Below are 13,194 nucleotides of genomic sequence, written 5' to 3'. Positions count from 1 at the left end.
ACGCTCTTCTAAGTACCTTACACATTGTTACCTTGCTTGTTCCTCACAACGACCCTATGAGGTAGGCACTGTTATTATTTCCTTTCAGGAATTCTGTATTTCAGAGAGTTCTCAGTCCCGGCGTACCCTGTGCCCACCCCCTCAGCCAGTACTGCTCAGGAGTCCAGCATCATAGGCATCACCTACTTTGGAGAACTGTAGATAATTAACTGTTTCTTCCCTCTGCTTTATTTCCCAGGTCACAAGGCACTTAAAGCATTGTTGAGGTCATTGGTAGAGCTTCAGGAAGAGTTGCTTTTCCAGTATCCAGACACTAGATATCTAGTAGATGGGACAAAGCCCAAAGCAGAAAGGTAAGGAGGGAATGGAACTATGGAATTGCTTATTTTCTTTTCATCTGAATGGTTTCCCATTATTTATGAAAAAGAAAGTCACGTCCTTTCCAGGCAGATACCGGACTTAATGTTAGTAAAATAGAAAGAGCCTCTTACGTTTAATTGGTGGCCAGGATGACACATAAATTGGGAATTAGGTTTTGGATTTTTATGCATAGTTGTGCCTAAGCTTCTTTGTAAGCTTCTGCAAAAATCTTGCCTTCTTTTTAGATCTAGTGAGATTATAGATGAAAGCACATTTTTAACATGAACGCTTAATTAATGTTTATGAAGCACTTTGTTGCCCATACATGGAATTGCCAGTCACAACTGTTGACTTTTCAGTGAAGGAAGAAGCAGTTATTGCGAAGGGTGGAAAAATTTCAGGAAATAGTAGAAGAAAACATTTTTTCCCTTCCTGAAATTATCACAGTTGATGAAGGTTCTCCTCTACCTCCCCCCTTTGTTTGAGCCTGCTGCATAGGGTACCTGCCTGCTGTTTTCCGTTGGGCTTCCCCTCTGCTCCATACCTTTCTACTGAATTAGTTGGAATGACAAAGGAGAGGAGCTCACATTTAGTAAGCACTTCCTGTGCGCTGGGGTCGGTAGTCCAGGCAGTGTAGCTGGCTCCGTAGCTGTAGGCTCTAGTGCTCTCTCACACAGTTGAGGGTATTACAGCCTAGCTCGGATTCTGTGGCCTACCCCTTTGAGTTTTCTTCACATTCTGCTTCTCTTCGTTTGGTTCAACCAATATTACTCAGCTTTCCTGAGTAGTTGGTTACAGGGAGACATATTTCCCTTATTGATTTGGGGATTGAGGTCATAAAAGTATGATTATATGTTTAATTTTTAAAGACCCTCCTGTAGCAGTATAGGCCTGGTTCATGTGCATTTCTAATAATGTTTTTAACAACCTCATTTATTTTTATAGGTGGCTTACGTTTTAAAAAATATTTTGAAACCATCTATTTTTATATTTATTTTAAAAGATACACGAGTTTTTGTTTGACCTCACGAACGTTTTCTTCCAACAACAAAACAGCCGTCCTCACGTCTCCCGTGCTATTTAAGATGCAGACAGCATAGGGAAAGCCCAAATACTCTTGACTGCATGTGGGCCTAGGGTTTTTTTAAAATTAATTAATTAGTTAATTTTATTTTGGGCTGCATTGGGCCTTCGTTGCGTGTGGGCTTTCTCTAGTTGCAGTTGCTTGGGCTTCTCATTGCGGTGGCTTCTTGTTGCGGAGCATGGGCTCTAGGTGCGTGGGCTTCAGTAGTTGTGGCACAAGGGCTCAGTAGTTGTGGCTCGCGGGCTCCAGAGTGCAGGCTCAGTAGTTGTGGTGCACTGGCTTAGTTGCTCTGTGGGATGTGGAATCTTCCCGGTCCAGGGCTCGAACCCGTGTCCCCTGCATTGGCAGGCAGATTCTTAACCACTGCGCCATCAGGGAAGTCCCACGCCTAAGTTTTTATTTAGGTAATGTTTAATTACATTGGACTCAGTGTTCTTACTGGTTTTCCAGTGAGGAGGAGATTTCCAGTGAAGATGAAGAGCTCATAGAAGAGAAGCAGCAGCAGCAGAGGAGGGCCCCAGCAAAGAGAAAGCTGGAGACTGAGGACTACCCCAGCTTCATGGCGAAGCGCTTCGCCGACTTCACCGTCTACAGGAACCGTACGCTCCAGAAGTGGCATGATAAGACCAAGCTGGCTTCTGGAAAACTGGGGAAGGCAAGTGTGTGCACTCATGTGTGTAAGGCAGGTCATGGCAGCCTGAAGCAGCTGTGAGAAATTGAAAGTACAGCTCCCTTATATGGATGATGCCTCAGTGTCATAGTAATCAGTCATTTCTGTAGAAAAATTTACTGAACCCTAACGCTAACCCTAACCCTAATCCATTGGGGTTTATACCATTCAGGCATGGGATTTCAACTTTATTAGAAAAAGTATTTTATTCTAGAAGTTGTGGTCTTGTAAATGTTGGAAATACAAATACTTTAAAGAAATGGACTTTAAAACAATTATTATTAAAGGAGCAGAGGTTAATCTCTGGGTATAGGAAACTAATATGACCTGCTTAGGGACTAATTTTTTTTTTTTTTTTCTGAGAACAGTTAGAGCCATTCACAAACTCAGTCTTTAACAGAAAGTCCCTCCTGGAAGGAGGATTGTCTGTTTCTCTGCCGACACAGAAAAATAGGGAAACCAATGTAGCTGCCTTCAGCAGAGACTTTCCATGTTATCTGACACTGGTTAATGTTGTTGCAGGGTTTTGGTGCCTTTGAACGTTCAATCTTGACTCAGATTGATCATATTCTGATGGACAAAGAAAGATTGCTTCGAAGGACACAGACCAAGCGCTCTATCTACCGAGTTCTTGGCAAACCTGAGCCGGCAGCCCAGCCTGTCGTAGAGAGTTTGCCAGGACAGCCGGTAAGAACTGTGATGCATGGTGATTATGGGAGCAGTTTCTAGGAGGCTCATTAACTGAAAAATCTTATCATCCCCTTGTAGGTATTCCTCTGGGTATAAGAAGTCAGTGAAAGGAAGGGAAAAAAGCACTACTTTCCTAGATTGTTGAGAAACTGAGAATATGTGGGAGGGGAAAGTTTTTTAAAAATGAAGCTATTATTGTGTGTAGCCTTCTCTTAATTTTGAGTTTGATCTGAGTCTGGTCATGGAAGCATTTGTAATCCAATTTTTTTTTTTTAATAAATTTATTTTTTTTAAATTTATTTTTGGCTGTGTTGGGTCTTTGTTGCTATGCACGGGTTTTCTCTAGTTGCGATGATCGGGGGCTACTCTTCGTTGCAGTGTGCAGGCTTCTCATTGCGGTGGCTTCTCTTGTTGCGGAGCACAGGCTCTAGGAATGTAGGCTTCAGTAGTTGTGGCTCACGGGCTCTAGAGTGCAGGCTCACTAGTTGTGGCTCACGGGCGTAGTTGCTCCACGGCATGTGGGATCTTCCCGGACCAGGGCTTGAACTCGTGTCCCCTGCATTGGCAGGCGGATTCTTAACCACTGTGCCACCAGGGGAGCCCTGTAATCCAATTTTTTAAATTCAGTTTTAAAGATTTTTCTTTAGAAATGCCAGTATCGAAGCAAGCGTGTACTTTAGGCTTTCCTTTGGATGTTTAGACACTCCAGAAGAGGATCCAAAATTGAAATAGGCAGATTCTTCTGTCTAAAGGAAACTCTTTTATTTATAGTAGGAATATATACTTAATATATTTTTTAAGTTCAGAAGAATTTAAAATGAAAAGTAAAATTCCCCCTAGTCTAAAAACTCCACTCCTCAGGTTTAACCAATGTTCATAGTTGTAACACACTTTCAGGTATTTTCTATTTGTATATATAATATATACACACACACGCGCGTGCGCGCGCACGCATATAACACGTATGCACTTATAAAAATATGGTTGTCTTTTTTTAACTAAATGGATTGGATATATATATGTGTGTATAAATATATAAAATGTTATAAACTATATGTAAAATCTTACAACTTTCTAAATTATTCTAGATACTTTTCCATGTCATTGCATGGAGATCTACCTCATTTTTCCTAATGGCTAGAGTATTCCATTGTATGGATGTGTACTATAATTTATTTGAACAGTGGATATTTACGTTGCCTCTGGTTTTAGAAACAGTGCTATAGGAAACATTCCTGAGCATTTTTATTTTTGTGTTTGTGTGAACATATGGATAGACTTCTAGAAGTGGAAATGTTAAATCAAAGAGAATATGCATTTTAAATCCTGATAGATGTTGTAAAATTGCCTCAAAAAGGCTGCATTAATTTCCAATCCCACCAGCTGTGTTTTCCTAGTGAAGATTGCCAGTTTTAGAGGTGAAATATGGTGTCTTCTCATTTTAATTTGCATGTATTTAATTAGAATTAGATTAAACATATTTTGTATAACTGTTGACTGCTTGTGTTTTTTTTTTTTCTGTCAAGTGCCTATCAATGTTTTGCCCATTTTTCAATTGCATTGTTTTTGTTCTTCAATTTTTAAAAAATTAATTAGTTTATTTTTGGTTGCATTGGGTCTTCATTGCTGTGCGCAGGCTTTCTCTAGTTGTGGCGAGCGGGGACTACTCTTCGTTGCGGTGTGTGGGCTTCTCATTGCGGTGGCTTCTCTTGTTGTGGAGCACGGGCTCTAGGCACGTGGGTTTCAGTAGTTGTGGCATGAGGGCTCAGTAGTTGTGGTTCGTGGGCTCTAGAGCGCAGGCTCAGTAGTTGTGGTGCACGGGCTTAGTTGCTCTGTGGCATGTGGGATCTTCCCAGACCAGGGCTTGAACCCATGTCCCCTGCATTGGCAGGTGGATTCTTAACCACTGCACCACTAGGGAAGTCCTTGTTCTTTAATTTGAAGAGCTCTTTATATTTTAAGGAAAATAGTGCTTTGACTGTTATACACATTATTTATAGTAGCTGCATTACTTTGGTAACCTCATTGGGATTCACTCCTTCTCATTGATATAGGAGATCCTTCCTCAAGCCCCTGCCAGTGCCCACCTGAAGGACCTGGATGAAGAAATCTTTGATGATGATGACTTTTACCACCAGGTATGGTTTTTACACTCTTTTCTTTTGTTATAAATCAGGCTTTAGCATTTTAAAACAGCTGATAGAATTCTCTGACCAAAAGGTAGCTTACTTTGGAAGGATAGAGTCAGATAGGGAGTTAGAACTCTAGTGTTCAGAATTGACTTACTGTGTAGTTCCGGATTTACTTTTATATTTTTCCTTTTGAAATGAATATAGCTACAGCTATGTTGTTAGTTGATGCAGAGTGTGAATTATTTGTAAAACAGTTTCAGCTTCTTTGCATCAGGTGGTTTATTCTCTTTCAGCAGCTTTTGATGATGTTAATGGAGGATTTTTGTTTGTTTGTTTGGTTTCTTGTCCTATTACTATTAGATAAGGATATGGAGCCGAAGGGCCAGGATCCCAGAATTCTTGAATTGCACTTCTGGTTCTATTAACCTATTAAGTCTATTCTCTTAAAACTTTTGTGTATGTGTGCATGTTCATATCAGTTAAGTATTTATATTTATTGAGATTGTCTGCTACTGTTGATTATAATAATAGTGTAGTGCTTTGAAGACAGAAAGAATTGCTAGAGGTTGAAATCTGGTCCCATTCTCAATATCTCTTCACAAACATTTCCCCTGTTCTTTCCCTGACGCTGTGATCTGCTGTTGTGCTGCTCTTTTTGATGATGATGGTGACCGTTAAGGTAGACTAAACATCTGGGCTGTTCTAAAGAACTAAAATAATTTCCTGTAATCCTGGGTCTCTTGATAAGTCATACTTCTTAATGAAATGTGCTTTAGGATGTACCCTCTCTAGCTCTGGAGACTTGAGGATGCTGCTCAGCAGTGAAAAACCAGTTTTGATTGAGCCATTATTTTATCAAGGTGAATTTTTTTTTCCTCTGCTGAACTTTTAGTGTTAACTTTTGCCGAAGAATTTGCAGGTGCTTGTTGGGGGTTTAGCTATGACGACAGTACTGTGTAGTATATGGAATACGAAGGAAGGAACTTAGGAAAATTACGCTGTGAAGCAAGTAGGACAAGTGATTCTATATTGGGGATGCCTCTGGTTTTGCCCTAAAAAAAAAGAGAGAGACTTTTTATTAATCTTGCTATTCACCCTGTGATGTTCAATAAAATTATTGCTGTAAGTCTCAAAAGTAATGATGAGAGGGTATAGGAAAGAGGATTGATGTGGCCCCAGGTGTTCCTAGTCAGAGGTCCTGATTCTTTTTTCTTTTTCTTCTCTTATTATATCCATTTGTCAGAAGAGTAGGGGATTCTGTTTTGTTCTAGAGTGTCTAAGGAAGTACCTGATATGGGATATTAATGCTGTATAATTGTGTGAGATCATGGGAGACAATCAAAAATATTCCAGTCTGGGCTTCCCTGGTGGCGCAGTGGTTGAGAGTCCGCCTGCGATGCAGGGGACACAGGTTCGTGCCCCGGTCTGGGAAGATCCCACATGCCGCGGAGCGGCCGGGCCTGTGAGCCATGGCCGCTGAGCCTGTGCGTCTGGAGCCTGTGCTCCGTAATGGGAGAGGCCACAGCAGTGAGAGGCCCGCGTACCGCAAATGCTTATGTGATGAACTTAGACTACATTACACCTACAGTAAAGTGCATATAAACTTTATTTGTATCAAGAAAATCAATATTTACTTTTTAAAATAAAGTATAACTTTGAAGAGGGAAAAGCACATTTATTTATTTGACCACAGACCTTTCTTGACATGCAAGGCTATCCAGCCCCTCTTCCCTCTCGGGACCCCCTCCATGATTCTCTCCTCCATAAAATCAACAGAAAACAAAAAAAAAAAAAAAAAAAAAAAAATATTCCAGTCTTCATTAATTGAAGTGTACATTGTTCAATGGAAAGTGCATCATAAATTAAATAGGCTTAATAAAATAAACTGAAATTACTCGGGGGGGGAGTTGCTTCTACTGCCAATCCTTAGTCTAAAAGATATATATATTTACATATATATATATATATATATATGTATGTATGTATGTATGTATGTATGTATTTGGCCTGGAAGTCTGCTGAAAAAGAAATAGCATTACTTGATTGGCCCTTCATCCCAATTAATAATTTTAACTTTGATAAATTCTGATTTCAGTTATGACTAGTCACATCTTAGCTTTTACCCTTGCTGGTTAATTGGGGTGCTGGGGTTAATCTAAATTAAAACTTAAACTAATAGAGGTCAGCAAGGCAGCTGAAACACCTGAGTGAAACAAATGGGGCTGCCAGGTGCAACTTTATCTTGGCTGTTTCCCAAGAGGGAAGTGGCAGCAAATTGGAGTTGTTTCAGCCTTCTGTAAAGGTGAATGATGGGTGACACTTGTTAATGTACAGCATCTCCGGAAGCATTCCAGATTGCTTTGCTGCCATACCAACTGCTGCCATCCATGCACAGTCAGTAGGAACTGGACCAGTTGCCAACATCTGGCAGCACAGCAAGGAATGGGTGCAAGTCTCGAAACCCTGCAGATTCTAAATATGGTGCTTAGAAGTGTGCAGGCTTTAATCACTTACCACTCTTTGGCAGCAGGCTACGACAGCTTATCCTAGCCTCGTACATCACATCCCGACATCTGCTGAGCCGCAAGGCAGCTGCACATTCATTTTCTTTTCTTGCCTTTTCTCTTTGCCTCCTATTCCTCTTCTTCCCACTACCATCCCCCCTGCCTCGACCCTGCCTTCCTCCCTTCAGTTTTTCTCCCCCTCCCCAATATGCTTCTTGGGAGAGATGATCTGTAAAGATTACTGCTTCATTGTGTGCAAGTAATTGTGGTGATGCCAGGCCCTTGACAGACACAACGTAGCACCTGTTCTGCTGACCTGGTTAATTTCTGCTGTTGAGTGGGATTTGCCAGAGATTGGAGCTGAAGCCAGTTCAATGATAAGGCTGAAGAAAATGGCTGTATGTTTTCTGTCACTTCCCAATTAAATTGGCTTCATAAAATGCTTTCCTTTATTTGTCAGGGTAGTAAGCCTGAGCTAAGTGTTGCATTCAGAAGTGGTACAATGTATTACAATGGGCCTGTGAGTTTTCATTTGTGTTTTTTTATGTGGTCATAGGGAAGAGCTGGGTGGTGAATATAATACATCTGCCTTTTTTTTTTTTTTGAAACCATACTTGAAGCCAGACTCTTTGGGTCCATGTTTTGTAAGGAAGAGATTATAGCCACATTGAATTTTAATGTTTCATTGTAAGGGTTTAAAGGCTTACTTGGTTAATTCAGGTGTCACAAGGCTTTGTAAATGCCCTCACCATTGAGAATGGTATTCAGGGTCAGAACACCCAACACGTACACACTCTCTTTGTTTCACAGTGGGCCTTAAGTTACTACAACTTAAAAAATAAGTCTGCATTATTTAATAAAGGTACATGTATATGTGTATGTGTGTGTAAGCATATACATAGAGAGAGAGGGGGCACTGAGGAGTATCAGATATTGTAAGTAATCATACCGCTTTTGAGCTGAAAAGAACCACACGAGAACCTGAGTCCCTGAGACGTTAAGTAACTTCCTGCAAGTCATATAGTAAATGACAGCACTAGTACTTGACTTCAAGACTGCTTAGGCCAAGTCCTGTTCTTCACATACCTTTATTTCTTAAACATTTTATTCGTGAGCCATAAAAAGACTTCACTATAGTGTTACAGTTTTCAGTTCATAAATAGCTAAGCTTCTTTTTCTTAGAACCAGAAGAAATATTATGTGTGTTAGAAAGTAATTTTTTTCCCTTTGAAGGCAAATGATTTATTAAACTCCTGGTTTCTTAACAATTCTAATGAAAAAATTAGCCTTCTAGTTGTGTTACTGGTTTGTTTGGAAACTGGAGTTGCTGAAAGCCCGAAGTGTGCCCAGTGGTGACGGTTTCAGGAGGGAAACTTCACTGGCTGCAAACATTGCCGAGTCTCACCCCCTGATGGAATCAGTTTGCATCTGGCTTAGCTCTTGTCAGAGCTCATCCCTGAAGATGATTTCACAAAATATGAAGGTTGCAAATGACCATGAAGGATGAGCCATTCAGAAATGTTTTCAGTATCTATTTTTCATTTTCACAATCCCGTTTGCTACTTTTTAACGTTAAGTGCTTTTTTTTTTTTTTTTTTTTTTTTTGCGGTACGCGGGCCTCTCACTGTTGTGGCCTCTCCCGTTGCGGAGCACAGGCTCCGGGCGCGCAGGCTCAGCAGCCATGGCTCACGGGCCCAGCCGCTCCGCGGCATGTGGGATCTTCCCGGACCAGGGCACGAACCCGTGTCCCCTGCATTGGCAGGCAGACTCAACCACTGTGCCACCAGGGAAGCCCACATTAAGTGCTTTTAAGATTTGTTGTCTGTATCTCCATTTAAAGTTTTTGTTTGTTTTGATTTGCTTTTTTTAAACCATCCATTCATTTTTGACTTGATAGGCCTGAGTTCTTAAAGGATCAAGGAAGGACTAACGTTTACTGAACACTAGTTATGTGCCAGCTCTTGGACTGAGTAGACAGGTACTTGACTCACGTCTTTATTTAATCCTCCCAAGATCTCCATGTTGAGATATGACTGCACTTAGCAATATGCTGTGTAGTAAAGTGACTGGTTTTATTCTTTTCATAGCCAAGACGTCAAACTAGTTTCTTGTTACCTCGTGAGGTATTTTGTTCTGAAAGGACTAATTGAGCTTAGATATTGGCAGATTGATATCTGGGTTTCTGAGGGTTCATTAGGATTTTGTATGTTGCTTCTAGCTCTGTTTAGTTTTGATCTGGTTTGTCCTGTCACTTTGAATTTAACCAGGAGCGTCTGGAGAAAGGCATAATAGGTTCTGTTCTTTAGATGGCCACTTTGATGGGTTAAATCTCTCCTTTCATTTGCCATCAGGACATGTCTGTAACTGACCCTGCCACATGCTGGACTTTTGTGTCCAAGACATTTGATAATGCCATAAACAAGTAATTACTAATTCAGTGAACTATTAAAAGTCAATAATGTTAAGAAATAGAGAAGAGGCAAGCTTTAATTAAATTGGTGAGTGATTAATATGGACGGCTGATGTTGTGGCTTTAATTGTATGCATTTAGATCGTAGTGTGAATAAGGGATGTGTGAAGCCATTCCTACGGTTAAGGCAATACTGTGTTCTTGTTGGCATGTATCTTTCCAGTGGTTCAATTGATGGCTAAGAGTATGCTTTAAAGTTAAAGTTTGATTTAAACCTCCTGCTTTTAATTTGTTGTTGGAAAACAGATCCCTTCTGTTCAGAGCAGTATTTCATTTTTAGGTTGACTTTGAAATGTTGCTGTTATTTGAGATGTGGATGATGTTTCTTAAAATTTTGATAACATTTATTACATATAGACCTTTATGGTGACTTTAGAGAGGGCGTGAATGTGAAGTACACAAATTTGAAGATTGAAGTTACAGTTAAAGTTATAGGAGAGAGGGACTTCCCTGGTGGCGCAGTGGTTAAGAATCCGCCTGCCGATGCAGGGGACACAGGTTCGATCCCTGGTCCGGGAAGATCCCACATGCCGCAGAGCAGCTAAGCCTGTGCGCCACAACTACTGAGCCTGCGCGCCTAGAGCCCACGAGCCACAACTACTGAAGGCCGCACATCTAGAGCCCGTGCTCCGCAACAAGAGAAGCCATCACAGTGAGAAGCCTGTGCACCACAATGAAGAGTAGCCCTCGCTCGCTGCAACTAGAGAAAGCCTGCGTGCAGCAACAAAGACCCAACGCAGCCCAAAAAAAAAAAAGTTACAGAAGAGAGTTAATCAGTTAGATTTCTTAAGACATAATAAAGGTGTTAAAACAAACTCCAAACCAAATCAATGTCCAATTAAACCTCAGTTTTAATAATTACAAGATTATTTTTTGACCATGTGTAAGAATTTTATTTGAGATGCATTCTAATTCCTGTGCTGCTGTTGTTGATCTGTCAGTGTTTAGACCCAATACGGTATCAGCATCGGCATCGGATGGCATTGGATTGCCAGCGTGGGCTCACTGTTGTGCAGGCTGCACAGAACAGGAGCCCAAAAGCCAGATTTTAAATGCAAGGTCGAGAAATTTCATCACACGGCAGCGTCAGGGGAGCGCACACACGACTGGCCCTGATTTCTTTCAGTTTCCTTTGCTTTAAAAAACACCAGAGCCTGACCTCAGTACTACTGCTTCGTTTAGACAAAGGTAAAAAACCTCAGAACAAAGCCTAAAAGAGTTCATTTGTTGGAGCCAGCTAGGAAAGAGATGAGAATTGGCTTAGAACTCTCGAAGAAACTTTTCGAACACAAGGGGTACCTTGGCAGTTTACTAGGCAAATATGTGGCCACAATTGCCTTTTCTGTACTACCAATAAGCCCAGTATCAGCTGGCTGAGTGTAAATTAAACACAGCACTCTAGCAGTATTTTAGTAGACCCAAGTAAAGAATTTAGCACTTTAGAAATGGGGAACACTACGTGTTTACTAAAGTGGGCATGATGTCTCCTTGTGAAATTATATTCAATGTATAGCTCCTTTAAAGTAAATTATAGGGACCATGACTTAGCATAGAAAGGGGAAGTTAATAAGCATCTTAAAATATGTATGTGTATTGTAGATCTAGAATAGAACCTAATTGCTGTAAAGTTAGATAGCATCTTTGAAAATCATCAATGCCAAACTGACTTTTTACCAACTAGGGCCTAGAGGAAGTAAGTGACTAGGATACGATCACCTCATTTAGGACATTGAAACCCATGTGCTCTTGTTCCCAGTTTGATTTTCTTTCTAGCGTATTTTGCCGCCTTTTGATCTGACACTCTTAAAAATCCACTTGAGCGTTGCCTTTTCAGATTTGTATCTGTTTAGGAAATTGGACATCCAGTGTATCTGTTTGCATTCTGACAATTCACATGTTACCACTTTTGTGCAATTATGAACTTCATTCACTTAACAACTGCTGTACCAGATGCTAGGTTTACAAAGACTAATAAGAGAAAACCCCTGCCCAAGGAATTTGTGTCATCTAACAAGAGCAAGATTCTCCTCAATTTTGTATAGTCACACAGCTCCTCTTGAAAAGTATGACTTTGGTAAAATTTAAGTGGAGAAAATAAGTGGTGCAAGAGAGCAATCAGATCCTTGATATAAAAACGTACATGTAGTTGCCTAGTGTTGTCTTATCACAAATGTGCCTCAGACATTCGTTAGCACACAGGTTTTTCCCTCAACAGACACCTGATCTAATTCCTAAAGTCATGTCTCACTAACCTGTAAAAGACTCTAAGAGATGCTGTTAGATATAAACTCTGGATAATAGTATAAATTCACTATTTTCCAGGTATATAGTCATTGTTAGAAGCCAGTATTGAGATGCCGGTATCCACTGAAACCTATTTCAGATGAGAAGAGCATTCAGGGGACTTCCCTGGAGGTCCAGTGGGTTAGACTCCGTGCTCCCAATGCAGGGGGCCCGGGTTCGATCCCTGGTCAGCAAACTACCTCCCGCAGGCCGCAACTGAGGCCTGGCACAGCCAAAATAAATGAATAAATATTAAAAAAGAAGAAGAAGAAGAGCATTCAGGGAGGCACTGCTCTGGGAGGGATCCCTGGTCTTCTCCTTACTTGCTGCAAGTAATAATAAGTCCTTCCTTCCTCCCCCCCAAAAAAAGGAAAAAAAAAAAAAGAGCATATTCAGGTTGGTGATGGGTATTTGAGGGTTCATTTTGCTGTAGCCAACTTCTGTGTATTTTTGAAGTTTTCTGTAATAAAAAGTTAAGGAGAAGAAAAGCCTTCAGATTTCTTTCTTCCATTAATTGATTCAGCAAATATGTGAGTATCTACTGTATATTTATTGAGTAACTGTTGTTCTAGGCTGTGCTGCCTAATGCAGTAGCCGCTAGCCACGTGTAGCTACTTAAATTGCAGTTAATTAATTAAAGTAAAGTTGAAAATGCAGTTTGTCAGTCATGCTAGCCACATTCCAAGTGCTGCAGCCACATCTGCTAGCGGCTACTGTAGTGGACAGTGCAAACACTGAGCATTCCCAGTGTCACAGAAGGGTCTCTTGGAGCTCTTTTAGGGGCTGGAACAAAGCCAAGTCCTGCCCTCATGAGCATTCATTCTAGCTTAGAGACAGGAGGATAGTGTGACCCTGCAGTGGAAAACGATGAAAGAAGGGGGTCTCGGGTAGGGATGGGATGGTTACTGTTTTCACATAGGGTGGTCCGGGGATAAGGTGATATTTGAGCAGAGCCGGGAGGGCAGCGAGCAACAGAACCATGTAGGTATTGGGGGGAAGAG

General features: G+C 40.9%; 1 protein-coding gene across 2 annotated transcripts in view; it reads left to right on the top strand.

The window, feature by feature from the left end:
• AATF (apoptosis antagonizing transcription factor) overlaps positions 1 to 13,194 on the top strand; it is a 103,901-nt gene that overhangs the window by 41,300 nt on the left and 49,407 nt on the right. For both annotated transcript variants that reach the window (XM_007464889.1, XM_007464890.1), the window contains 4 exons: positions 239 to 353; positions 1,895 to 2,099; positions 2,637 to 2,801; positions 4,859 to 4,942. In XM_007464889.1, coding sequence (XP_007464951.1) covers positions 239 to 353; positions 1,895 to 2,099; positions 2,637 to 2,801; positions 4,859 to 4,942 — 569 coding nt within the window. The remainder of the gene's footprint in view (positions 1 to 238; positions 354 to 1,894; positions 2,100 to 2,636; positions 2,802 to 4,858; positions 4,943 to 13,194) is intronic.

Source organism: Lipotes vexillifer, unplaced genomic scaffold, assembly GCF_000442215.2.
Source record: "Lipotes vexillifer unplaced genomic scaffold, Lipotes_vexillifer_v1.1 scaffold788, whole genome shotgun sequence".
Lineage (NCBI taxonomy): Eukaryota > Metazoa > Chordata > Mammalia > Artiodactyla > Lipotidae > Lipotes > Lipotes vexillifer.
Note: the sequence above shows the minus strand (reverse complement) of the source record. Positions and strands in the feature narration are given on the sequence as shown.